Genomic DNA, 27,951 nt, shown 5'->3' on the forward strand with positions numbered 1-27,951 from the left:
TAAAATTCCACAATATCCAAAGTGAAAGCCATGGCAGAAAATAAATACTGAGAATGGTCATTGCATGTCTGGCTCTCACTTAACAATCAATTGTTCTAAGAGTCAAACCTTGTAACCTGCCCCCTATCCTCAATCCCCATAGTCACACATCCCCTGCCCCTGTTCGCTGCTCATCATATGATCTTAAGTTTCATGCTTTACAAGTGATACAGAAATGATTATTCAGTTGCATATCCTACCTGTTCAACTTTGATGTCAAATTCACCATGGATTTTCTTGCCTTTAAAGAACTTAGCCCTGATGGTGAAACAGAGAAACAGAAAGAGTCTTGAGCATGTATCCAGCAAAATGGCATAATGCAATCATCATATATGTGTGTGTGTGTGTGTGTGTGTATATATATGACTGTCACACCCATATTCTAGGTAGAGATAGTATCACTATTTTGTCTTGATTAGACTCACCTGAACAGATGGCAAGGACATAAAAACACTTGGAGTCCCCCGACACGTACACTAACATCTTTGGTAGCATGAACCCAAAGCAGTTGTCATTTTCCCATTCAGCGCTCACATTGTTTAAATAGCAAACGTACTTGCGCCCATCTGATTGCCCGTGGGCAACGATCATAAAACGAGGTGCAGTCAGGTGCGCTTTTGAACAACAAAAACCTGATCTAAAGTCAATAGCGCAGTGTTTGTTATTTTAAGAGTGCTTTACCAAGATAGTGACATGCACCAATATAAGTGTGTGCATAGTGCATGTACACTGCTTGTTACACATTTAGGAACGTGCAGCATCTCACAAACATGCAAAAGATTAAAAATAAAAAGATCGCAATGTGAAAGATAACATGTACATCAAAATATTTTAAGAAATCTGTGTCATAATGGTTCATCTCCGGATCTTCAGCCAGCGAAGCTACATGCCATTATGGTTTATTTGTCATACAGCTTTATTGCTGGTGTTTAATGTAAAATAATGTTTTATAAAAACATTTTGTTCCACTCCCACACGCATCTTATAAGTCTCATCCCATGCCCACCTGCAAAGGAAATATGGATTGTGTTTGCAATCACAGGTCATCGGTCCGCACAAACAAAATCCACACATTTTTGTTTTGTTTCCGTTTTTAGTGCAATTGTCACTTTTGATTTGCTCACACCTGTAGTGAATGTCAGTGTAGTTTGGCACAAGACTGAACACGTGGCCCTGAAATGCCAGCCTTGTGCCCAGCGTGTGACCTGGGATCTTCTATAAATGGACTTGACATGGTGGAATTGGTACATTATTGTTTTGTGACTCAGTTTGTTAAAACCCTATTTTTGATCTTGTTTTCTCTAATAACCAGGATAGAATTGGAAAATTAGAGGTTTTAGAACCACTTGACAGTAGTGATGATAACATGGTTAAATTTGAGGTTAATTTTATTGTCCAAAGAGCTGTCCAAAACAAAAATATTCAGTGTTAGGAAGGCTAACCATAATGGTATGAGACTGAAACTAGAATCTGTAAACTGGATGGAGGTAAATAGGAAAACTGTTGAAGAGGCATGGGAATTTTTCAAAACCACATTATTGCAAGTGCAAGAGGACTTCATTCCTGTTTCCAGCTAAACTAAATCTAAAGTGGTTTACTATGGAAATTAAGAATGAAGTCAGGAAAAAGGGCTCTGTTCTACAAATGAAAAAAAACTAATGATTCCAGAATAAAGCAGGAGTATCTAAGTCTAAAGGTTGAGTTAAAAAATAACATTAGTCTCGCTAAGATGAATGTAGAAATGAAGATTGCATTGGAGGCTAAGGATGATATTAAAAGTTTCTTCCAATAGTTTAACTCCAAAAGAGCTCTAACTGCTGAAATCACTAATCTGCAGGATAGTAAGGGTCTTATAATTGAAAATTAAATTGATATAGTAAATGAGTTTAATGACCATTTCACATGGGTATTCACTGTAGAGGACAAGAGCAATTACCAACTCTTATTACTAATCCTGTGTCGTCTATGACCAGTATATGTATAACTGAGGCTGATGTGCTACAAAGCCTGGCTAAGCTCAAAATAAATTAATCACAGGGTCCTTATGGTATCTTACCTTTAGTTTTAAAAGAGATGAGGGATATTATTAGCCAACCTTTAACATTACTATTTCAGAAATCCTTATCTGCTGGTGTGGTACCTTCTGATTTGAAGCATGCTAATATAACGGCCATATTCAAGAAAGGGAGAAGTAATCCAGCAAATTATGGGTCATTTTAACTGGAAAAGTAATGAAAGCTATAATCCAAGTGAAAATGGTAGATTACCTGGATTCAAATAACATTCTGAGGGATAGTTAACATGGATTTAGGAGAGGTAGATTATGTTTAACTTATCTACTAGTTCTTTGAGGAAGCTGCAAGAGAAATTGATCATAAAAAGACCTATGATGTGATCTACTTAGAATTCCTTTGATGTTGTCCCCCACAAACAGGTCATGCTTAAGATCAAAGCAGCAGGCACAATGTCACAGTGGGCCTGCGCTCATAGTGGGGTACCGCAGGGTTAAATTTTAGGACCACTATTGTTCCCAATTTACATTAATGATATTGACACCAATACATACAGTAAACTGATTAAATTTACAGACAACACCAAGGTGGGTGGTGTAGCAGGTACCAAACTAGCAGCACAGAAGCTACAATGGGATCTTGATTTAATTAGCAACTGGGCTGATACCTGTCAGATTTAACATAGATAAATGTAAGGTAATCCATGCAGGGAGCAGAAATATAAAGTAAGATATTTTAAGGGTTCCACTGAAATAAAGGAAGTTGAATTATGAGAAAGACCTCGATGTGTATGTTGATGCTTCCATGTCCCACTCTCACCAGTGTGGGGAAGCAATTAAAAAGGCCAATAGGATGTTGGGTTACATCTCTAGGTGTGTGGAGTTAATTAATTCCTTGATAATACCCCACTTAGAATATTGTGTGCAAGTTTGTACCATACCTTAAAAAGGACATTGCTGCCTTGGAAAGGGTTTAACGTGGAGCTACAAGAATGATTCCTGGTCTTAGAGGAATGTCTTATGAGGAGAGGTTAGCTGAACTGAATCTGTTTAACCTCGAGCAAAGGAGACTAAGGGGGGACATGATCCAGGTATATAAGATTCTAACAGGTCTGGATGCTATTCAGCCAAAGAGTTACTTCAAATGCCAATGTCCTTCTGAAAGTTTTTCTTTTATTAGGTGAGAAATGCAACATTCTCTTCAGTCAAGAACATAATGATTTGCTTAATTTACAAAAAAAAAAACATATTTGAGAAATGCTTAACTTTTTCCCACTCCTGCAAACTTATGTGGCACTCAATGAAACTCCTATATTGTCTCTTCTGCAATCAAAGCGGTACCATATCTGAGAGAGGTTCTTCATTTATCTGCAGGGTTTGGAGGGTATTTTGTGATTGTCTGGGAACAATTGTCAGTTATTAGGTTACAACAGCCAAAATAATGGAGAGATTGACTGATTCAGGATTTCTGCTGCTTTCTAAAGCCCCAACTTGGAGACTAGACGGACGTCCTCCCTTAGGTAAAGTATGAGAAAAAACTTGCTGGTAAGTTTGGCAACGGGACTTTCAGTGTTGCCTAGGGTACCCTGCTTTTGCTTAACTAGCAACAGCTCAAGCAGACTAGTTAGATCTAGTGGAAAATTCACTGCTGGTTCTGTTAATATAATTATGTAGAGAAAATGAAAGCCAACCATTTGTGAAAAGCAGCACCTATTAATTAACTGGGGTAGTGGGTCAGTATTTCAGTTTAATCCGCTACATCACAACAATGTGCTGAATAAAACAAGTCACCTACTGTCTGTGGCTGCTATCACACTTTTTTATTAACTCTAGAAATATTCTTGACCATGATCTGAAGTATGGAGTTCCACAGGGCTAATCCCCAAAAAGCTATGGAACAAGCTCGAACGTTCTAGTTACAATGACATTTTCCTGGTTTGGCATCCAGTGTTGCCTCTGGTAGGAGTACTCTCATGTTAATCCTCAATAGGTGATGCAGGAGACAGCTGCAGGAGTTGTGTTCCTATGAGACAACTTGACAAAAACCTCTGCAGGGCTGGGAACTGGAGGAACAGGCTCAGGAACAGAAGAAAGGGTGAGGTATATGGATCCCAGCCTGAGAAACTCCACGGGATCGTCAGTTTGGATCAGTCATTCTGTCACGGCAGGGTATAGTGAACGTGAGAAAAGAGGAATATTCCATGGGGCGGCTCCAACTAAAAGGGGTTTAACAGCAAAAAGGAACACAAAGGGGGAAACCACAAAATAAAGGAACCACAGGGGGTCTAAAACAGAACAGGAAAAATTAAGAAACTAACTAAAAGAAGACACAAAGAAACACAACAGGGAGCAGGTCTAGGAAACAGCTACTAACACACAGCAACAACTACAGTGACCAAGGAAATGAACAAAGGCAAGCATTTAAATACACAGATAACAAAGACTAACAAGGGGCAGGGGTAGGATAGAAAGAACTAAAAGCAACGAAATCAATTAACAGATACAGCGGGTTTAAACATCAAGGGAAAATAAAATAAGGAAAACTAACATAATACAACCAGGCAGCAAAACAAGAGAACACAGAATAACAGATGTTAAAAAAAAAAAAAAAAAAAAAAAAAACAACTACAGTGGGGCAAAAAATTATTTGGTCAGCCACCGATTGTGCAAGTTCTCCCACTGAAAATGATGGCAGAGGTCAGTAATTTTCATCATAGGTACACTTCAACTGTGAGAGACAGAATGTGAAAAAAAAATCCATGAATTCACATGGTAGGATTTTTAAAGAATTTATTTGTAAATTAGGGTGGAAAATAAGTATTTGGTCAATAACAAAAATTCAACTCAATACTTTGTAACATAACCTTTGTTGGCAATAACAGAGGTCAAACGATTACTATAGGTCTTTACCAGGTTTGCACACACAGTAGCTGGTATTTTGGCCCATTCCTCCATGCAGATCTTCTCGAGAGCAGTGATGTTTTGGGGCTGTCGCCGAGCAACACGGACTTTCAACTCCCTCCACAGATTTTCTATGGGGTTGAGGTCTGGAGACTGGCTAGGCCACTCCAGGACTTTCAAATGCTTCTTACGGAGCCACTCCTTTGTTGCCCGGGCAGTGTGTTTGGGATCATTGTCATGTTGGAAGACCCAGCCACGTTTCATCTTCAAAGCTCTCACTGATGGAAGGAGGTTTTGGCTCAAGATCTCACGATACATGGCCCCATTCATTCTTTCCTTAACACGGATCAGTCGTCCTGTCCCCTTAGCAGAAAAACAGCCCCAAAGCATGATGTTTCCCCCCCCATGCTTCACAGTAGGTATGGTGTTCTTGGGATGCAACTCAGTATTCTTCTTCCTCCAAACACGACGAGTTGAGTTTAGACCAAAAAGTTCTACTTTGGTTTCATCTGACCACATGACATTCTCCCAATCCTCTGCTGTATCATCCATGTGCTCTCTGGCAAACTTCAGACGGGCCTGGACATGCACTGGCTTCAGCAGCGGAACACGTCTGGCACTGCAGGATTTGATTCCCTGCCGTTGTAGTGTGTTACTGATGGTGACCTTTGTTACTTTGGTCCCAGCTCTCTGCAGGTCATTCACCAGGTCCCCCCGTGTGGTTCTGGGATTTTTGCTCACCGTTCTCATGATCATTTTGACCCCACGGGATGAGATCTTGCGTGGAGCCCCAGATCGAGGGAGATTATCAGTGGTCTTGTATGTCTTCCATTTTCTGATAATTGCTCCCACAGTTGATTTTTTCACACCAAGCTGCTTGCCTATTGTAGATTCACTCTTCCCAGTCTGGTGCAGGTCTACAATTCTTTTCCTGGTGTCCTTCGAAAGCTCTTTGGTCTTGGCCATAGTGGAGTTTGGAGTCTGACTGTTTGAGGCTGTGGACAGGTGTCTTTTATACAGATAATGAGTTCGAACAGGTGCCATTAAGACAGGTAACGAGTGGAGGACAGAAAAGCTTCTTAAAGAAGACGTTACAGGTCTGTGAGAGCCAGAGATTTTCCTTGTTTGAATTGACCAAATACTTATTTTCCACCCTAATTTACAAATAAATTCTTTAAAAATCCTACCATGTGCATTCATGGATTTTTTTTTCACATTCTGTCTCTCACAGTTGAAGTGTACCTATGATGAAAATTACTGACCTCTGCCATCATTTTCAGTGGGAGAACTTGCATAATCGGTGGCTGACCAAATACTTTTTTGCCCCACTGTAGCTAGGACTGACCTTTGGCCAGCCTCGAGCCCCCAATAAAAGGGGAGTTAGGAACCATGGGCAACCACTTAGCCCATTAAGCCACACAGCAGTCCGGGGAGCAACTAAACAAACTAGGGAATAAGGGCTACAAGACAGAAAGGGAACAGGATGGCCAGGGACATCTGCTGGCCAAACCATGACAAGACACATGGAAGAGGACCAGACAGGCACCAGTCTTGGCAGACAGTCTACAAGCTATCCTACAATATACTTTCTATTACATTCCAAGAGGACTATGACAATGGTACTTCAACATACATTACAGTCCTACACAGAACTGTCAAGATGAATTCGGGAAAGGCTAGGAGATCAACCTGCCTTCTACTGACTGCATCAAGGCATTTGATTATATTGACTATGTCAACATATGAAAAACCAGGGCATCTCATTATCCTTATGAAGAATCTCTACACTGGACAAGAAGTCAAAGTTAGCAAGGAATATGAAGATAAAAACTGCTTCCAAACTAGTAAAGGAATTAGATAAGGTTGCATACAATTACTATGCAGGCAATTTTAATGTAGCTGGTGAAGATACAAAGGTTATAAGCAGCTTTTGATTCCTTGGAACAATCATGCACAAAAAAAATCAAGAAATACATCATAGACTGACACCTAGAAATGCTGCAATGAAGAATCATGAAAAAAGCATCAACTTCTCTCTAAAAACCAATATCAGAATAGTTCAGATTTTCCTCTGATAGCTGGACAGTGAAGAAGCAGGACAAAAACTTCTCAGAATTTCATGAACCACAAGAATGCAAACAAGTAAACTGTTAATTAAATCAAAACCGGAATGTTCAGCACAGGTTACCATACTAAAATCACAATGGGCATGTTATGAGAAAAGCCAATGCAATCAAGAAGCCATGATGCTTGGAAAACTTGGAGGTAAAAAGAGGAAGCGGACAACCGTCAATAAGATAAAAGGACTCAATCATCTCAGCAATTAACATGCCACTGGAAAACCTGCAGAGCCAGAAGACAGGGGGTTTTGGAAGATTTCCAATGCCATGTAGATAGTCGGCTGGAGACAACAATGACAAGGCACTTACACATAACAGTTACTACACATCGTACAGCTAACACATAACAGCTGTCATATAAGAGGACATTTTGAAAAACATAAAATATGTTGCAGCTTTGGTGTTCACATTGTGTTCCCTTATCAGGTCAGAGTAATATAATGTAATGAAGAAATGTACAGAAACAACATATTTAAATCAATGTGTCAGGAACGTTTGCTTGAAAACAAAAAATGAAAAGGATATCTATGAAAGTAAAGTTCTGTAATAGTCTATTATCAAGTCACACCACTGGCTAGTTTTATGAATGGGACATGCGTTCTCATGAAAAATTTCACAGATCTTGAGCATAGTGAGAGTCATTGCTGCCCATGCAGTGGCCAGTGGTTGGTCAGTACTTATTTTAGATGAAACGGGAGCCACACGATACCTGAATTCCAGCCCACCCTCCCGGTTCAGGCAACAGAAACCTCATGCACTCTTTGCAATAGCACTGGTGATAGCTGCACCCAAGCTAGCAGTCAACCAAGGCATCCAGGAAGGAATTTCCAAAATCTAAATCCTTCTCTGATTATCATTCTGCCCACTAAAATTTTTGTAACTATCGGTTTGTCTGGAATGAATTATTCGGGGCTCGAAGGCTCATTTTCTTGAAATTCTGTGGACTGCAGTCAATAGCCACACTGAGAAGCACAAAAGTTGGCTCCGTTTTATCCATCTTTATTTAAGTTAAAAGTCTCCTTGACCATGCAGTGCAGCTGGGAAAAGCAGAAAGCCAAAGCATTCCATAAAATTGATTTTTTTAATTATTACTAGGCTAAACACAACAAGGAAGGTGTGCAATCCTTGTAAAAAACTATACAACGCATGAACAGCCTAAAAATGCATTCAGGGCCGCATTATTGCTAAGGGCAACTGAAAACAACCAGACATGTTGGTGACTGGTGGAGTAAAATGTCTGCCTGAGAGAAGAATCTTACCTTCCTTCAATGAGAATGGCCACCTCAAACTAGAAGTTAACAAATGATACAACAAATTACAAAACCTCACCACAAAAGTATGGGAATAATAACTTGGATATACAAAGAATGAAGAAAGAATAAATGTAACAGTACTGACTTTAATATAATTATGTAAGTAATTTAGATTATTACAGGCAGTTTACAATATACCACATAATGTTTAGCAATGTAGGTATGATCTCCCAGTACTGAGAAACAGCGTTTCACAGTGCTGGGCTAAGCCGCTGATTCATACAGTCATAAAAGCTAACTGTACATAGATCATGGACTGTGGCAAATCAGGTCAAGTTCAAATAATTAATTAGGGATTATAGAGCTTATCACAAGTCAAATGTTGGCCTCCTATGAAGAGTTTGGGGCACACCTGCAATCCTTGCCATTCTGTCAATTAACCACTGTAAAATGCTTAGGACAGACTTGTACACTCTATCAAAATGAACTGCACCAAGGCAGCCAGCCTAATGCTGGAGAGCCTTGTGGGAGACTTTATATGTTTCAAGATTGATGGTCTGGTGTTTCACATTGGACACAACTCAAAAAGACAAATGAGTAGATGGAGCCAGAATGAATAACAGGTAGGGGAGGAGCTGGAGAAAAGAAACTGTAGAAATAGAACAGGTTGTAAACTAATCCAGGTGAACAACGATGCAAGCTGATTTTGATAAGAAGCTAACAAGCTAGCATAATGAAATAATAAGTAAGCGACGGACAGATGAGAGAGTGTAGCAATGATGTTGAGAAAACCATGGAGGAAAGCCATCTGATCAAGTGAAGTGCTCTCACAGTTCTCAATGTAGATCCCACATCACTCAGCCAGGCGTCCTCTCATCCCTGACAGGCAGGGGCTAATCACAGAGAGGCAACAATGAAGCAAAGGGAGTGTCCAGGCAACCGACAATCAGCCCTTCCTTTGATGTGTTTAGCAGGCTGAGCTGACATAGTCATGCCATTCTCAGAAGAACCATTGGTCATGAATTAATGCTGATTATGCTGACTGTGTTAACTGCTTGCTACTTCAACCATAACACAAAGTTAACAGGCACTCCATCTAACAGAACCCCACTTATACGTCAATGTATGCAATACAGTCATATCACTATAGCACCAGCTGCATGCTGCTACAATCAGCACCAAAGAAGACCAGGCAAGCATGTGTGGGCAGCTTGAAAATGTCCAGAGCGAACAGCAGGTACTCACCTCAGTTGGAGGTGGTCTCGAGTACTGCTTGAATCACGGAGCCCAAAAACTGCTATCAGTCAATCTACTGACAGATGACCATGGAATAACCAACCATGCGCTGAAGCCAGTCAGCCACCAACTAGTCATCAGAGTGACAAAGCACTGCCAAGCAGCCAAGAAAATGGACTCAAGACCAAAGCATCCTATAACGAAATCAAGAGGCTACTAACATATCCATAACAAAAACTCCTAACCTCATCTGCCACAGTGAAATATCCAAATAGGTCCATTATTCGTAAGTTGAAAATAGCCAGAAACTTCTGACTTAGTCAAATTGTCAAAAAATATATACCAAAGACAACTAGCTTTGATTTGTAGTTGTAGCTCTAACTCAAGGTTAAGTTATTTATGTTCACATAGATGCTTCCATGTCCCACTCTCACCAGTGTGGGGAAGCAATTAAAAAGACCAATAGGATGTTGGGTTACACCTCTAGGTGTGTGGAGTTTAAGTGAAGGGAGGTGATGCTGCGATTATATAATTCCTTGGTAAGACCCCACCTAGAATATTGTATGCAGGTTTGATCACTAAACCTTAAGAAGGACATTGCTGCCTTGGAAAGGCTGCAACGTCGGACTACAAGAATGATTCCTGGTCTTAGAGGAATGTCTTATGAGGAGAGGTTAGCTGAGCTGAATCTGTTTAGCCTCGAGCAAAGGAGACTAAGGGGGGACATGATCCAGGTATGTAAAATTCTAACACGTCTGGATGCTGTTCAGCCAAAGTTACTTCAATATTAATTTAAATACTAGAACTCATGGCCATAGATGGAAAATAGCAGACCATTTTAAAATGAATATGAGAAAGCACTACTTTACACAGCGTGTAGTTAGAGTATGGAATAGTCTTCCTGTTAGTGTATTGCAAGCTAAAACCCTGGGTTTCTTTAAATCAGAGCTAGATAAGATTTTAACAACTATGTTCTTTGTTTTGAGCCACTCCTGCATATATCTGCTTGTATGTTTGGGGTCATTACCATGTTAAAAGGCAAACATATGGTTCAGCTTCAACTTCCTGGCATCACATTCTCCTCAGGCACTTTCTGGTACGATTATGAATACATTGTAGACACTATGATGAGAAGATGGCCAGGCCCTGAGGCAGCAAAGCAGCACGATGCAAAACACTCCACCAAAGTCTTGGCAAAGTCTCTTTCTTATGGTAGACTAATGCACATTCACATGGACTGTGGAAAGATCTGCCTGAAGATCCCTTAATGACACCCTGAGGTTCTTTGAGACTTCCTGATGAGGAATTCAGTAGGACAACCTGGCTTAGACAGATTGCCAATGGTATGAAACCTTCTTCATTTGTAGATGATTTTGTGAAAAGCAGAGTGGATGATTTCAATCAGCTTCCCAGACTCAAACGCACCAACAACCATCGTTTTGAGGACTTTGGGCAGCAATTTCGGCACAATGGTACCATGTACCTCAATAGCTATGTATGTTTAAACAGGACCAATTGTCCGTGTGAGGTGAGACTCTTAGAAATCATTTGGTGCATCTGATTCTAATTTTTAGGTAAATATAGTGACAAGCGTAGGGGTGTACTTTTTCCTCACAAGAAGTAAGAATTTCTGATTTCAATTGCATAAATGATTACTGAATATAAATTAGAAGTGTGACTTTTTCTGATTTTTTATATTTTTCTAGTAATGTTGTTGTAATAAAGGTCTAATATTTGTTTGTCCAAATATGCTGAAAAAGACAAGGGGTGTACTTACTTGTTCACTGCATTGTATGTTCCATTAAAGTCACAGCAGAGACAAGGATGTATTAACTGGAGTAAAGTACTTACAGAAAGACATTTTGCACTGTTTCATCTATTTACTCAAGTAATCCATCTGCACGCCTTCACGTAGAAACTGGTGAGATGTATGTAATAACTTCTAGAAAGGAAAAAAAATCACTTAAATCATAATAGTAATATATCTGCCTCTTTATTCAGGGAATAACTGTATTTCCCCATGCAATAAAATGTGGATATAATGCATCGTCTACATGTATTTGTCACCCTTCTTGAATAAAATGTTTGTTAAAGAAATAATAGAATGAAGCTGCTAATACTGAGGTCAGTACTGAGGTCACATTGGGTTATCTGTCCGGGCACAGCCAACACTAACAAATGTTTCACGACTGCAAGCAATTAAGTAAGTGGACTGAGATTTAAGAAACACAAGAATGCGTTTTTTTCTGAACGTGAGGCACCCCCCATTACCTTCGCAGCTGACGTCACGTTTGGATAGCAACATCCTTACTTATCTTTAATTATGCTTTATTGAGCTCGTGGTTCTTTTACCAGCACAATAAACTGAACCGGCAATCGTGTTACTGATTTTAATTATTTTAATTAGAAAAGTATTTTTTAAACTGTTGTCTTTGTTAGAAAATACTCATGTATTGTATCTCCTTGGTAATCCAATGCGTCACACCGGGAACCAAAGTAGGTTGGTGGCTTTCCGGTCTATATACAACACTTCACTTAATCTTTTAAGTGTTTCTAGTTTAAGAATAATAAAAAAAAATTAAAAACTATGCTTGAAAGCCATCCTTTATATCTGAGAATGTGAAATGGTCACAACTGATTGGACGGGTACAATCCAAACAGCATGCGCAATCGCATGGAAACTGCGCATGATGTTGCAGCGTGCCTGTTACTGCCGCCTGCTCTCTTGCGCAAAAAAGGGGCGGGTAAGTTGATTTAGTGGGGAGGGGCGTAGTATTTGGGGCATAAACCAAACAAGAGATAGAAATGAATCAGTCTGTGGATGGGGGTGCTTATAATATAATAATTAATTATTATCATATATTATTGTTCGTTATTATTATTCTTGAAATGCGCACGAAATGTCCCTCATTTCCCCCATACTGTACATTCTATAAAACAGGCCTGATAATATGCGATCCTAAGCGTTTACGATATTTCAGTATATACCAAAATCCCCTCCGACTAACCAAGGAAAATAGCCGAGGGGGTCATGGCAACGAAATCGACATATGAAATGCCCGAAGCTTTCGCCCATCTCATTGCTTTACTAGATACCTCGGCGATTGCCGATGACTCATTGATCAAGGCGGTGAGGCGAGAGGCGAAATTCGGCTGTGAAGCGCACGCTGCTGCTGCTGCTGCTGGCGGGCAGTCTCTTCAACAGGTAGACAGGTACAGCCCGTAGATTTACCGATAAACCTACATCACTGATCTGAAGAACCAATCAAATAAATGAAATAAGGCTGGCCGTGCAATTAAAGCAAACACATCGGATTCCTTACCAATCTGTCTGTTGGTCATCGATAACCAGGAGTACCTTTCCTTTGGCCGGGCCGGTCGCCCTGTCTGCAGCCTCGTTAAACGTCGCGGCTGCGGCTGCAGTGGTCTGTTTGACTGCGTTGGAAATGGAGGAGAAGAAGCCGCCGCCGGCGGACTGACTGGTAGACTGGCGCCTTTCGGGCGGTCCCGGAGACACGACCGGGCTAGGCTGCGGCGGGTCGGGGCGCTGCAGGTCACTCATGTACCCATTGGGCAGGTTGGACATAAAATTGCTATCCGACAGTCGACGACGTAGGTAATTCATTTCTGCGGCCCAAGGTGCAAGATATCGGAGACGAGGCTGTTTTCTTCAATCTGTCGCAGTGAGACAGAAAATTGTCCCCTGGTTAAGGACAGTCCAATGAGACGCAAATCGGAACCGTGGTGATAAGAGGAAACGTGATTCCGAGATGCATAGGGATGGGGACCTTTAAGCTATGCCAACCAAAGATAGATCCTTTAACGTCACTCAACATTCCCCTCATACAATTATTTTTATCCACAAGAATTAATCACAACACGCACAATATAACATAGAAAATTTCAGGAAATACAAGGATAAATCGTAAATACTCCAACCTGACATGGAGGTGAAAATACCTTGGACTCGGAAGGATGAGATGTCTCACCTCTGGGGCTTTTGCATCAAACGTATTCCTTTTCCAAATGCTCGATCACACCGGCCAACATCCCTTTATATATGTCCCCTATCACTGAAGCATTAAGATCACCTACAATATAAACGTTCAATTTCCTTAGGAACGTAACAGAAGAACGCGCTTGCATTTACGCATATGCATTGACCCACCGTTTGCGGAACAAGCTGTATAATTTACTTGCATCAGTCTTTTAATATTTCACCCGTTCCTTAATTCAAATGAAAATTAAAGTGAATGAATCTATAAAAGCGACTGCAGAGCCTTGCTGGGTACCGCTGCCTTCAGGGCAAGGGAGTGGAGGTATAGGACTAGGCGTATGGATATTGCAGCAACCTCTGTCCAATCCTCCCTTTACGTTTAACAGTATCCCCCCTCCCCATCCCTAGTCACTACCCTGACTTGAGATCGGTTTGACGAATGGTACGTTCTGCTGAGGAGGGGGACAGCTAGCTTTGCTGACTCGTGAGGGAGCTTCTATAAAAGATTAAGCATAAGGGGCGTTGTCATGGTGGAGGGAATGATGCTGATGGTCGGTGTGGGCTGGAGGACTCATATTGTGAAATATCGTTCTCCTTCGTGTGATACATGGAGTGACTACAGAAATTCGTTGCCCCATTGATTTATTTTTGTTGCCGCTAACAGCTGTAACATTGTAGTGATAGGAATGGCAGGAATGACTTTAATGCACAGAAGAGTACGAAGATCGTGCCACATCTTTTAATTGTTAATGAAAAAATATATATATAAACATTCCGGGTAGGCATTTTCCTTATTTACTCGATGGCTACCCCGTCATCTGAAATGTTAAACGTAATTTTCTACATTATCTGTAAATTTAATTAATTGATTTAATAATTATAGTATTGATTGCGTATTCGTACAGATTCCCAGCTTCCTGGCAAATTGCCATGGAAACACTGGTTAGAACGAAAGTTCCCGGTGATTAATACATTTAATTTGGACGCCCTCTTATCGTGAGAAAGGTTTTGGGACTTAACTCATTAAGAATCAGATGTTCTGAAATGCCGACAATGCGGGTTTAACATTGCAAATGGATCTACTTTCTACGGTTACTTTTACGTTTCCCTTTCCATAATTAGCCTACCAGTGTCTTTGAAAAGGACAAGAAGCTGCATTTTGACAGCAAGCCCTGGCTTTTGTCTGGCATTGGACTATATTTAACCAGGAAACTGAGCAGAATGACATAATCACGTTGCTACAGTACTGGTTTGTACGGGTGAATATTTACTAAGTTAACGTAAAATGTTCCATTTCTGTTTTACTGTCAGCTCCGGCTATCACTTTGTTATTGTCTTTCAGTGAAACGGAGTACAAATGAGAGCGTTGGTGTATGTAGGGGTGTGTGAACGAAATCGAGACAGCGTGCCTGCAATTGTGTGAACATTTCTATGTATAAGAAAGAAAAAATATGTGTTTACAGTGCATGCTGCATGCTCCCTGCACTGTTTCTAAGCTAATACATAATGGGTTGATTGGCACTGTGTGTGTGCCTTTGCAAGCAAGAGAAAGGCAGAGTGTGCGTCTGTAATGGTGTGAATGGTGAGTTTGACTCATTCAAGATAATGTGGAGACTGCACTAGTATCTAAAGGAGCCTGGTTCCTCAAAGGCGAATAGCAATTCTTACCAAGGCCTTAGCCCACCAATGTAATAATATTAGTGCAGATCCCTGCTACACCTCAAGGCGATGGATGCCTGCAGTGCCTTGTGGGATGGCGTCAGGCTATCACAGTGAATTTTTTTTAAATCAGGGTAGCAGCTTCTCTATTTGAATCAAATATAAATAAAAATTTAAATAAACCACACCAGATAAAAACATGATTCCCGCTGGGTAGAATTTGGTGGAGGAAACAAATAATAGCATTTTATGATCATAAAGGTATCAAACACCCCATATTTTTATTCACTGCCTGACCATTTACCTGCACTGTAGCTAATAAGTGCTGGCATGATTCATCTGTGCACTGCACTGTCACTGGCAGCAGCTGTATTTGAGCCACTTGCCTTCCAGTGTCATCACTCAGCCCTTCAGCCATTTTGTCGCTAAATAAAACCTGTTTTGAAGTACAGCGTATCTTCATGTTCTTGCAGCTCTTCTCCTAGGCGCCTCATCAATCTTTAATGGTTTTCAGGGCATCAAAAATGTCAGGCAAATAATCCCGAAGAAAGGCAAAATGAAACTTATTGGCAGATGTGTCTCTGGTATTCATACCCAGTGTCCGATTGCTATTCTCGGCTGTCAGGTGGTGTTTGCCTGTCAGGACTGTCGCTACCCCTCCTGCTGTCATTGGATGCTAGACCCCTCCTTCCTCCCACCAGCAGTCACCTGATGCCTCATTCCAGGGACCCATTTCCTTATCCTGTCACCAGGTGGTGACACAAGCATCCTATAGCTATGAATATTTTCTGCCCTCGAAGGCTTCAGCACTGTCTAAATCAAATTCTGTCTCATTTGGGGATTTGATTCATTCATCTACCACAATTTCCTGAAGTTGCATAATGGATTCAATTTAACATAATTGTTGCCATATTTAAATTAATTAACGTAAAATGGGTTCTAAATATTAAATTAATGTTCATATTCAGCAGTTCACAGCAGTTTTACACATAAACAATATGATAAAAAAAATGCATTTTCTTACTGTCTGAAGCTGTTAGCCCTACTTTTCAAGAACATTTAAAATAAGCTCGCTAGGCCAACAGCTGGGTGTGCCAGGTACTGTAGCTGTCCTTAGTATGAGCCTACAGAATATGTGGTGGGTGCAATCAAACTGGGAACCAATCCAGCAATCTTTAAGTAGTGTAAACCAGTTGGTGACTGATACCATGCTGGAATGACACTACACAGTGCTGCCTGTTAGGTGGGTCTGATGATTATTTGTGAACGCATCCCTGAATTCTGATTTCCGGTCCTTGAAAAACAAGTCAGATGGTTCAGAGGTTAAGAACAGTCTCCCTTTTACAGCCCTATGGGACTTTCTGCTTTATAATGGAGGAAATGTCCAGTTCCAGTGTTTCTCAAAGAAAGCTTCTTGTGCTTTTTTTAAGCATTCTTTTCATGGAAGATTTCTATTAGTTCCTTTTCTGATTCAGTAATTGTCACCCCACATTTCGTCTCGGTGTTTTGAGAAGGCGGCAAACTGGCTTTTTCGCAGAGGCGGACATTATCTTTTTTCACGCCCGTGAATCTTCTCCTTTAAGGAGCCATTTTCTTTTGCCCTATATTAAGGCTCCGGCCTGGAGGTGAGCAGAACACTCGAAACCCCTATTTCACTTACTTAAATCTCTTTCTGTACAAGGCAATGTCCTTATTTAAATGAACATCATTAATGAAAAGACCTGTCTTCAGTATCTGTATAGTATTTTTCACGGACAGTACTTTCAGTTCTAATGTCCGTGCTCTATTTCTTGCTCTCTACTACTCAAATAGGAAAACAAATCACCAAATATGACGTATCGCTGTGATGCTAATACCTTTAGCGTATGCAATCTGGTAAAATATCACCAGGTGGCAGCGTTTTGCTGCTTTACAATTTGCTGCACTGTATAGTTTGTTGTTAAGCAGTAACTCAGCATTTGTTTATGCCCCCTTTTTCACTGGAAATCGTTTAATATGGACATACATGTCATTTGCTGGTTCCCTACTGCAGATTTGTGTCTTTTGTGTGTTGTTAATAGGCACGAACACAGTGCAAACCTTTCAGAATACAGTTGGGAAATTTACACACTGCTCTTTAAAATGGCATGGGTCAATATAATGATTACTGAACCAGGCACATTAGCAATTGTTTAGAAATTTACAGCTAATCACAGAGCCTCCTGTTTTACCTTTAAGTGAGACATTTTATCCTAACAGAATTTGAAAAGTGCGAGTTCCTAAATACAGCTGCTTTAATGCTGACAATGATCCAACTGCAGGTCCTCAAACCTTTTAAAAAGCATTCCATGGAAAGAGGCAAAAAATATAGCCTCTGGTTGTTTTTCTAAAGAGTTTCCTATCTTCTCAGGTGAATGTCCCAGGTATTCAACTGCCCCCCACCGACACACACACCTGGGCAATGTCCCAGCACGCTCAGAGATGCACTTAAAAGGCAGCCATTAAATGCCTCCCTTTGTGTGTCTGAGCGCCACTCCCCCCCCACCCACCATTGCATGTGTGGGCAGATAGGCTCAGGTGGGCTCAGAACCTTAAAGAATGTGGCCAGGTGAGCTGGGAAACCGGGGGGCAGGGGTGGGGTCTATGGCAGGTGTTGACTGCTGCTTTTTGTGCTTTACTTTCATCAAACAGTGAGCAGATGTGAGAAAAGTTGCTCAAGGCCAATGGTACCAGCAGCTAATCATTGGTCTGAATCCGCAAAGCATCTGCCAATGGCCAGCAGCACTATCAAGTAATAGCTAGTGTGTATTCGTAATGCATCTGACAAAGGGCAGCGGTGCTACAAGCTAACACCAAGCTTGTATTCACATTGAATCTGAGAAATCCTTGTGTCTAGCTGGAATTCACACAGCCTTTTTATCCAAGACAACAGCACTTACTTGACCAGATACTTTGTATTCACAAATACAAAGGATAATCAGGTTGGTTTTGATTCATGAAGGAATAATAAAAAAAAAAAAAAAAAAAGCCGACTACTTCAAATTCTGGCAATGAAAATGCTGGCTCACACCCACATTCTGAGATGATATTTGCTGGCTTTGTATATTCAGTACCAATGCAGTACAATGCCGTTGACAAGGCAGATCACTCCACTAGGTATGTGGAGTGCAGTCATCAAGTGAACCAATTCATGCAACTGAATAATTGCATGAATAATTGTTGCAGCTTCGATACCTTTCCCAAAAGTACCCAAACAATTCCTGCTCTGCCATTTGAAAAGACAACCTTTTTGTTCCAAGTGCACTTCCCTAAATGTTAAGTAACCTCCCATACTGACACCTAATGACATTGATGGGGCAGAAGGGAGACTGGGTTATAGTGGCACTAATTAATGATCAGCGCAAAGACATGGCCTAAAGACTCATAGGCACTGCTGTGGAGAGCTAGCTATGCTTCAAGTAAATGTCCCCTACAAGACCAGAAGGTGACTGTGACATTCAAGGTTATTGCAAATGTCTCCAGCTCCCTCACATCCAGCTCTCAGATCAATGTCTTATCAGCAACTAGATTTGCCTCCCCAGTTCTCGCAAAAACAAGTAAAACACGCAAATGCATCAACAAATGCAGCAACATCCAATCATAGTAATATGCATATGAAAACATAAGAAGAAGGATTTCATGTTTAATTCTCCATGTTTTGTTGTATTTTCCTCATATGTCATATTTATATTTATGTGGAATACAAAGTTGCAGGAAGCATGCAGGTTCAAAAGATTTTCATTTACTGTGCATTTCATTTACTGTTTCATTTATTTGAAATAATTCTAAGACTTTGCTTCTAGTCATACCTACTGTGTTTTTGCATATATCCGTCCATTTTCTCTACTGAAAAGATGGTGGGGTCTGGAGCCTATCCCAGGTATCAAGACAGGGAAAAACCCAGGATGGGGTGCCAAGCCATTGCAGGGTGGGTGTACACACACACATTTATGGACAATTTGGGAACTCCAATTCACATTAGTGTGTTGTTGGACTGTGGGGGGAAACTGGAGTACCTGGAGGAAGCACTACAATAACAAGAGGAGTCAGGGTGGAGATTTTACCCCTGGTTCTGGAGGGAAACAGTGCTAACCATGCACCTCCCCCAAATATATACATATTCAGCAAATATAAATATACAAATATAAACATAAATATACAAAGACTACATTACTACAATGTAATGTAAAGATCTTATTTCCAGGATAATGCCATCACTGAATAAGACCGTGTTCTTCCAGTATTTACACGGGGATTACACTCAGGGTGTGTAACAAAGAGGGGGCTGAATTAATTGGGATTGGCCTAAAAATAGCCAATGGGAGGCTAGCTTCAGAGCGTCATGTGAGCTCAGAGATACATAGGTGCTCACTTCTGCTGAAGTCTTTTAAGCCTGCATTCATTGCCTGCCCTGGCCTGATCAGATCAATTTTGTGGCTGTTGAGGAATCAGACCCTTTACATACTTGAACCTGTATAGGTGTTTAGGTGGATATTTGGTGAAAGATGGCTGTAGCTAACTTCCACTATATAACTCGGATGAACAGTGGATTTAAAGTCTACATCTTGGAAGGTAATTAATTGTTGCTCGATTACTGCTGTTGTATTGTCATTGTGTTAAACATCTAACATGTGTACTTCTAATATCCGCACGCTTCTAGTTTTGAATTTGCTGCTAATTACATGCCGATTAACATCCTAGATTTCCACTTTGAATGGGGTGACTGGACCGTGCTCTGGCTTATGTGATCTATAAAACAGGAAACTGACCCATTCCACTAGTGCTTGGAATTAGGGAAAAGAATTCTAGCACTTGTAAAAGGAGACCCCACATCTCTGTAAATACATGTGCAGGCAGTCAGCGTTGCTTAGTAGGTTTTCCTAAGCTGATTTCTGTTTTTCTTTGCCCCTGAGGATAGATCTGCCTGTGGTCACTGATATCTCTTCCAAATGTAGGTCTGCTTTCTGGCTTGATTTCCTGCCTGATTTGGTGTGTTTACTTGCTGATTTCTTTGTATTGGGGTGATTGTTTTATATGCAGATAACAGCCTGATAAGTAAGACACAAATCAGTCCAACTTTATTCAGCAAAAGTGCTTCCCTTCCTTTTTTACCCATCCATCCACTTTTATGAAGCACTATTATACAATAAGAAAACAATGCTAATAATTTTACATAATACTTACACGATATAGGCTTCATCCTAACAATATGATAGCTTTTTGTTGTGTTCTTAGAAATATTTTTATATCAGAAAAATTTATTCATAAACATTTGATTTTATTATTCAAGCAGAACTGAGAAAACATTTGTGAGATTTAGATATTTTTATTCCTGTTTAATTTTTTTTTCAATGACGATCCAGTATACCTGAAAATGTTAGTATATGTCTTCACCTTAGTCTATAAATGTGATGTGAATTTCAAATAAATATGTGCAGAATTGTTACTGCAACTTCTTACTGCATCTTAATTATAAATAATTGTTTTAACACACTTAATGTAAGTTTGACTTCTTATCAAACTTAAGTTTAATTGATCTGATTAACTGTACCATGTCAGGGAACATTGGAGCAGAATATAAGATTTTACAGTCTGTTTTAAAAGAAAATGGTTTTTGTTTTTAGCTTTTCTTTTACATATGAGAGGCTGTTCTGTGGTTTCATACAAAAAATAACCTTGCCTCAGGCACTGGAAAGTCAGGCAAGGGTGTGGTTTTCACCCAACACCCCATCAAATCCAGACCTCCAATGCTGTGCCTTTTTCCCTGGGGGACTGTTTTGAGTGGGGGTGCCATTTCTCCACATTACTGCCAATAATGGACACTTGCAATCGCAATGAGTTAGGAATTCTTCATCATTGTCCTTGCAGACTGCTGGAATTTGGCTACCTGATATTGTGGCATTGTTCTGTTCGATGGGCTCTATGAGCTCAAGCCAGAGAATTCAGGTAAACAGAAGTTGTTGTGTGAAGTATTCATCCATTGCTAAAAACAGTTACCATTGAGGTACTCATTAAAGGTCTTCTCAGCCTAGTTTACGAGAGCTTGAATAAACTTTGACCCTCTAACAGGAGCACAAAGAAAAGGATTTTTTTTAACACTTTGGAGCTGAAAGACTTGACACAGATTGGCATTCTCCATCCGAATGTATGCCTGCGCTTCAGGCATCTTAGTAAGAAACTCCACTGTGATAACAAACATACAGCATAATTATCACGTTTAACTACTCAGTTCCTGCTCCAAATTCTCAGCTTCTTCTTTTTCGTCTTTTTTATGTTATAATTGTTTGGTTGCTGGTTACTTTTAGTCATAAGTCCTGGCCCTTAAGTACCATGGCGTCTACATTTACTGTACATATGCAGCCCTGAAAGAACAGGTTTGCTAACAGGTTGCATGGAACAGTAAAGCCACAGTTGTAATTAGCCGCAAGCCAATTAACTCATAGGATATTTCCTGGGTAAAGCCTGCGATTCTTCGCAGGATGATATTTTTTTCCTTATCCAGAGAAAAATAATTATCACTTTGTGGATGGAAAAGTGAAACATCTTAAATCTATACAGTTTCTCTGGATTGAAACAAACTGATATCTAACTGAATTTGATGGTAAATTGGGAAATGGGCCATTTAACTCCACTGGTGAAATTTCTGAAGATTTTCTCTTTGCTGTTAGTCAGATTTAACAGAGGAGTGTCAATAATGGGAGGAAATCATCATAATGTCTGCCACTAGAAACAACACAATAAGTGTGAATTTTGTTGTATTACAGTGGGTGTCAGAAGGTCTTTGTTCGCAATCAACAAGTGTGAGGACTGTGAGAAAGGCCAAGGAAATGACACAAAACAGAAATGGCAATATACTGGAATTTCCTTAAGATGTTTTGTTGTGTTGTTTTGGGCAAAGCCAGCATGGAGAACCTGTTTGGCATAAACCAGCTAAAGGCTTGGGTTCATAATCTACCATTCATCTGTGTTTGAGCTTTTGCATGCTTTTATTTGAAGAGAGGACACTTTATGCTTGCAGTTCACTTCCCTAAACATGCTACTAGAACTTAATCAGTTTCAACGTGTTCCTGATGAAAATGCAAGAGCAGATGTAGTATAGTTGTGTCAGTGACAGTGAATTGATAATTTGGAAACTGGTGCAGACATTTTTTTTTCCTTTTAATACATGCAGTTATGCAAGCAGAATATCCACGGATTAATAGCATCTTTGTTATTGGTATTTCCCAAGAAGGACGTGGCTCTGGGCGTATTTTTGTGCCTCATGCATCGAGTTCAGCAAGTTATTCCTCACCAGCATGTGTGTCACTGGGAACAACACTTTCCCACAGTTTACACTCAATGGGGGGGTGATGACACATTTACGCAGACTTAAAAAACAAGACCGTTACGTGTTTATTTGCCACTCCTCACCGCTTGCAAATTTTCGGTTATGAAATGATGCATCTCCATGAAGTCATGGGGTTGTTGCTCTTCTTCATTCTTTTCCATGTCGATTCCCCGCAGGCCAGCCAAGCCTGAGAACGGAGGACCGCCATCGGCAGGTAACCAATGAGAGGGCTCGGCTGCCTCTGGTTTTCCCGACAAAGCGCAAGCGTAGCGTCGACCACGGTCTGCCGGGGCAACTGAGGCCTGGGAAGACCAGCCGACTCCCCTTCGTGTTAGCATCGTGAGTCACTGTCTCTCATGGCCTTCTCACATTTCTTTACACTGGAGCAATTAACCAGCTTAGTGGATATCCTTGCACATAAAAAAGTATCTTTGGAAAATCTTGACATACACAATTCAGAGCATAAATTCATTGCAGCAGCAAGTAGCCGTTTGTGATGTCATTGCATATTCTTCAGTTTTACAGCTGTTTTCTAATTTAAATTTACCATTTGGCACTAAAGATATAACTGCCCTCATTTCGAACCTCCCATGAATCTTGAAATCAACATTGAACAAAAACCAGCATCAGCGTGTTTCACTGCTTTTAACCTGTGCCTCCTATTTGTAATTTTGTCCTCCAGGGATGAGAGGTTACCGTTCAAGAATGTAACCTGTAGCCTTCAGAGGAAGTCCAGCCTGAGTCCCCCCCGGAGTCTGCCCCCATCACCCCAAAACTCCATCGTGACGACCACCACCTGGAGTCCCAGCCAAAGCCCATCCCACAGGCTGTCTAGCCCTACCCACAGCCCCACGGACCAATGGCAGAGCCCCAGTTTTGACAGCCCACCTATGGACGAGCCTCTGGCACTAATCAAGAAGCCCAGAAGGGCTGAAGGTCCAGAGCTTGATGCCGCAAGCAAGGGCAAGCTAGGTGGCCAAGTTCAGGTGAGATCCAGGGTGGCAATAGGCTGAGAAGCGTGTTATTGTGGGGGAGGCCCTTGTTTGTAGCGTAAACTGGACCTGCTATTAGCACAACAGGCTCTGCAAGTGGCTCTGAGATTCAGGGAAGCAGTGATTCACCCATCCTAACCCCCCCCCCCACCTCCCCAACCAGCCACAGTTGCTGGGAATATGAAGAGAAGTTTGAACAGTCAGTTATGCTCCAGGGAGGACTGTGCCTCCTTTACTCAGGACGACAGGGCCTGTCAGGATCTGCCTTTGGGCGGGCAGCCCGGTGCGGGGGGGGGGGGTTAGGGCGGTCCAAGGCTTTTCACCTGACATAATCCTCTGAGCAGGCAGCAGGACTGGCGAGTCCATGCTTGCCTCAGTATGCAACCCAGCCAGACTAGGGCTGAAGCACCGGCAGCAGGGCAAAGAGCCAGCAACGAGCCCAGGCACATGGCCCTTCCCTGGGCAAGAGACACACAGACAAGTCCCTCGCTTCCTTACACGGCTCCTAGTACCCCTTCTTACAGTTTTGCTAATTGTGTCAGTGCAGAGTTGGCACTTTCCTCATTGTTTCACTAATTGTGCTCACAGAACAGATATAAAATATTTACATTTCACCGTATGGTACTTATATAAAAATGTCATATTTCACCCATTGAGGAACCCCTTTGATATCTACTTTGAATAGGAACCTTGTTGACAGGTACCAGAGCTATTCCCTTCTTGACATCACATCACTCGTGATGAAGTTTTTCTATAACTGTCTGGCAGCTTCCACAGTGAACGGCACAAAATATGGCGTAACATTTGAAGTGTACGGAAATCCTTCGCATGAAGGATAAAGTGAAGCCCAAGGGAACACAATAAATACACTGCGATATTCAAAATGATGCACTATATTAATGTTCCTCAGTACCTCATTCTGCAAGCTGGTGAGATCTTTCATGATGGAGAGATATTAGGCTTTAATGATTTAACGGATTTGTGCAGCTTTACCCCACTTACAGACATAACTCCCAACTGTGTAGATTCATTGGAGAGACATGTGACACCAGATGGACCAGTAACTAACCACCAATGTCTTCTGCAGATGCGTCCTTCTGTCATCACCTGCGTGTCTCGGTCAAGCTCCGCCCACAAGCTTCCTGTCGCACAGCATCGCTCCTCTCCTGCAGGTAGATTCCTCCCCCCCGACTGGTTCTGGAGCTATCGTCAAACCTGTCGCTTTAAGGAGGGGTCCATTTGTCAAGGAATTCAGGACTAGACACTTGGGTGTACAGGAGAACATGGCAAATATGAACCATAAAAACATATGAATAGTATTTGATAAATAATCATACTGCTTATTCAGGTTGTACCCTTCAGTACACGTGCCGTGAGAAGTTCCAAGGCAACTGTGATTGGATAAATGGTGTTTCAAATGGATGGAATAACAGGGGACTTTAGCAGATACTCATTAGATTAAGAAACAGGTCAGAATTATATTGAATACATATAGAAAATTCTTCAAAAATATCAGTTATTTGACAATCAGTGAGAGAAAATAGAGGGAGTGAATGTTGTCGTTTTAAATGCTACCACATCTTTCTCACCTTCCTCATGCTCTTCTTCAGTGACCTCACCCATGGCTTATGACCACGTCGTTGAGGAGCACTTCCGGCGAAGTCTGGGGGTCGACTACAAGAAGGCCAGCCCCCACCGTATCTCTGTCAGTGTCTCCGTGGATGACCATTTCGCCAAAGCTCTTGGGGAAAAATGGCTACAGATCAAAGCTTCCTCCTCATCCAGCTCCTCTTCTTCCTCCCCGCTCAGCAGCCCCAGCTTCTCATCCAGTGGTGCCTCTAGTCCTTGCAGTCCCTGCAAGGGCCCAGAGGGGGTGTCTGAGGCCGGGTCCGAAGACATACCCCCACTGTCCTTCTCAGTCAAATAAATACTCAGACTCATGCCAAAAACATTATCCTCCCCAGAAACTGCCAGAGTCAATACTGAAAGGCTAAACTTGAGAGAGCATTTCTCCAGGGTTGTAAAGTTAAAGTTAAATTGTCACCAAGATTATTTCAAGTAATGGTTGCATGAATCTTGGTAGGAGGGAAAAGTGCTTAAAAAAGCTATTGGCTTTTTCGAAGGAGGTTTGCTCTTGGAAATCAACCAAATCGCCATGGTCTTTGTGGTTTAAATGGTCCTGACGGCCATGTAGGTAGAATAATCTGGACCTTGGGCAAGAGACAGAGCTGACCGCTGAGTCCGTGTCATTGCTGCCCACAGCATCGTGTCCAACCGTCTACTCTGAAGCCACTGACGCATGCCATGCTTGTTACTGTGACAGATTGTTTGCAGTTATTTTCACCATCGGCGCTTATCACAAAATCTTGCTGCACACATGACTGGAAAACAGAAGCAACTGAACGTTCAGTTTGACCTCCAGTTAGTGAATAACGATGTGGTATGTTTAGAGTAATCTAAGTGAAAGAGTTCTCTGGAGATAACGATGTAGTTCTGGTGTTCATTTTCACGCGTATTAACTGGAAGATTACTCATGTTTCCATTGTAGAGATAATACTATGCAGAACTGAGTGGCATAACTCCAGAATCACTTGGCTTGTATCAACCACACAGTGTGTTAGATGTTCCACCAGTACATGGAATGTTTTTTTCATGAATATTCTGCATTTATTATTCATATCAAAACCTATTGTCATAGGCATCGCCATGGATAAGCAAAACCATTTTCCATCCCAAACTGTGATGTCAGTATTGTTATTGGTTTTGTGTAAATAATAAAAACACACATGTCTTACATTCTGGTACTAATAATTGTCATATGACCAAGACTTGCATGTATATAGATTTCCAGTGTACAGTCTCTGTATTTTCAATGTTAATGTTAAGCAAACTAGTTAAAGAAAGACTGTTTGATATTGTAGTTCGACATAGATTTGGTTTCAGCGTTGGTGGAATCCAAATCAAACCCAAACCCCTGCCCCCCCTAAACAGACACAGTACTCCCAAAATATTGGTCTGGACATGTCTCTACCGGCCATATCCAAATTTTCACCATTGATCCACGCCCTTGATGTAGTTGCTGTTGTCAGTGAAGACCACACCCAGTTATTCCATTTATATCATTCATTAACCTCTAAATGATTCAAATTCCATTTAACAGTCTACTATGCATGTTGAAAGTAGATACCATATTTGGGACCACACTATGCCTCTCTATGAAATTTTATTGCATCACACTTGACTGTTGCAAATATATGACTATTCCCCTGACTCACATGTGACAGGGTGGTCAGATCCTGCATTCCATAACTGTGACCCATCCATCCTGCATCCCACCACACCTGGTGGCCCCAGAAATGCCTTCTTATAACTGACGTAAGAAAATCTGCCATATGCACAGAACACCATGCTTCCACAAAGCCAAAGGCAATAAAATTCCCAAAACTAGTCCATACGGCAACACTTCAATGTTAAAATGTCATAATAATCTGGGTAATGTATATAAACTGAATGTTTTAATGTAATTTTGCTTGTATATTTTGCAGCATTTTTAATTAAAAAAGGTTTTTTGTGTTAATTCCTGTCCACTGATTCACTGCAGTTTCTGCACATACACGTTGCAATTTGCAAATGCATTTCAATTGCAACATCAGGATTACTTTTTTAGGTGCAGCTCAACCATGCACTGAATGAAAAGTATCAGCTCTGTGTCTTATTCATGATGACCAGGGAGCATTCCTCTGGGTTGGGCCCGTCGTCTTTGCATTTTTAATAAGCATTTTATTGCATTTTATTTTGGAGTGTGATTTTGGGGTTTATGTTTTGGTAAGGACTGTGGATCGGGGCACACGAGGGCGCTCACAACAGGGGGAGCCCAGGATAGGGGGCATCCCTTGGTATATTTTGCAGTGGCCGCTACTGGAGTGTGAGGTCTCATCTCGGGCTTTTTTGTTGTTGTTTTGTTTTGGTTGTTTTTGTTTTGGTTAACCGCCATCTTGGTCTCTTGGTGGCTCAGTGCAACCAGCATTTTGTCGTAGGTTTTTTGCAGCTGCCCACTTTTTGTATTTGAGCTCCATCCTTTACTTTGTGTCTCTTTCACATTCACCTCACCCTGGAGATGCCCATCTGCTCGGCAGCTGCAAATCGTGCTATTTACTCCTTTCCTGCGGTGCCCTGTCTGTCGTCTCAGGGAATGTAGTTTAACAAACTGTCTCACTAAGGATGGATGGACCGGTTCAGGATTTCTTGTCATGCAGTCAATAAATGTGCCCTAACCCAGCACTCTGTGTGCCAGAAATATTGATCTGTCGATTTCTTTACGATTCAGTCTGTGTTAATAATATAGCTAGTTCCAGCTCTAGCTAACTCCTCACTCCCGGTTAGACCTATAGTGTGAGT

At 41.2% G+C, this 27,951-nt stretch overlaps 2 protein-coding genes across 5 annotated transcripts in view; one reads left to right on the forward strand and one right to left on the reverse strand.

Annotated features, from left to right (window-relative positions):
- Positions 1 to 14,017, reverse strand: part of syn1 (synapsin I) — a 31,837-nt gene extending 17,820 nt beyond the window's left edge. The window contains exons 1-3 of one of the 4 annotated variants that reach the window (XM_049016525.1): positions 13,550 to 14,017; positions 12,884 to 13,235; positions 240 to 297 (exon numbers count right to left, since the gene is read on the reverse strand). In XM_049016525.1, the coding sequence (XP_048872482.1) occupies positions 240 to 297; positions 12,884 to 13,185 (360 nt within the window). In that variant the 5' untranslated portion in view covers positions 13,186 to 13,235; positions 13,550 to 14,017. Of the gene's footprint in view, positions 1 to 239; positions 298 to 12,883; positions 13,236 to 13,499 lie in introns of all 4 variants that reach the window. The other 3 variants (XM_049016524.1, XM_049016526.1, XM_049016527.1) reach the window with 3 other exon arrangements.
- Positions 14,018 to 19,600: 5,583 nt separating this feature from the next.
- Positions 19,601 to 27,130, forward strand: vgll4l (vestigial like 4 like). The gene is made up of 5 exons (XM_049016542.1): positions 19,601 to 19,806; positions 22,738 to 22,900; positions 23,244 to 23,547; positions 24,641 to 24,725; positions 25,164 to 27,130. Exons 1-5 carry the CDS (start codon positions 19,740 to 19,742, stop codon positions 25,478 to 25,480), a joined length of 936 nt encoding a protein of 311 aa, XP_048872499.1. The 5' UTR covers positions 19,601 to 19,739; the 3' UTR covers positions 25,481 to 27,130.
- Positions 27,131 to 27,951: the final 821 nt, after the last annotated feature.

This window comes from Brienomyrus brachyistius, chromosome 6 (assembly GCF_023856365.1).
Source record: "Brienomyrus brachyistius isolate T26 chromosome 6, BBRACH_0.4, whole genome shotgun sequence".
Taxonomy (NCBI): Eukaryota; Metazoa; Chordata; class Actinopteri; order Osteoglossiformes; family Mormyridae; genus Brienomyrus; species Brienomyrus brachyistius.

Excerpts from the sequence above, each read along its gene's own strand:
- vgll4l (XM_049016542.1), top strand. The coding sequence starts at position 19,740 with ATGGCTGTAGCTAACTTCCACTATATAACTCGGATGAACAGTGGATTT. Across the intron at positions 19,807-22,737 it reads TAAAGTCTACATCTTGGAAG|GCCAGCCAAGCCTGAGAACG; the intron begins GTAATTAATTGT and ends GATTCCCCGCAG. Across the intron at positions 23,548-24,640 it reads AGCTAGGTGGCCAAGTTCAG|ATGCGTCCTTCTGTCATCAC; the intron begins GTGAGATCCAGG and ends TGTCTTCTGCAG.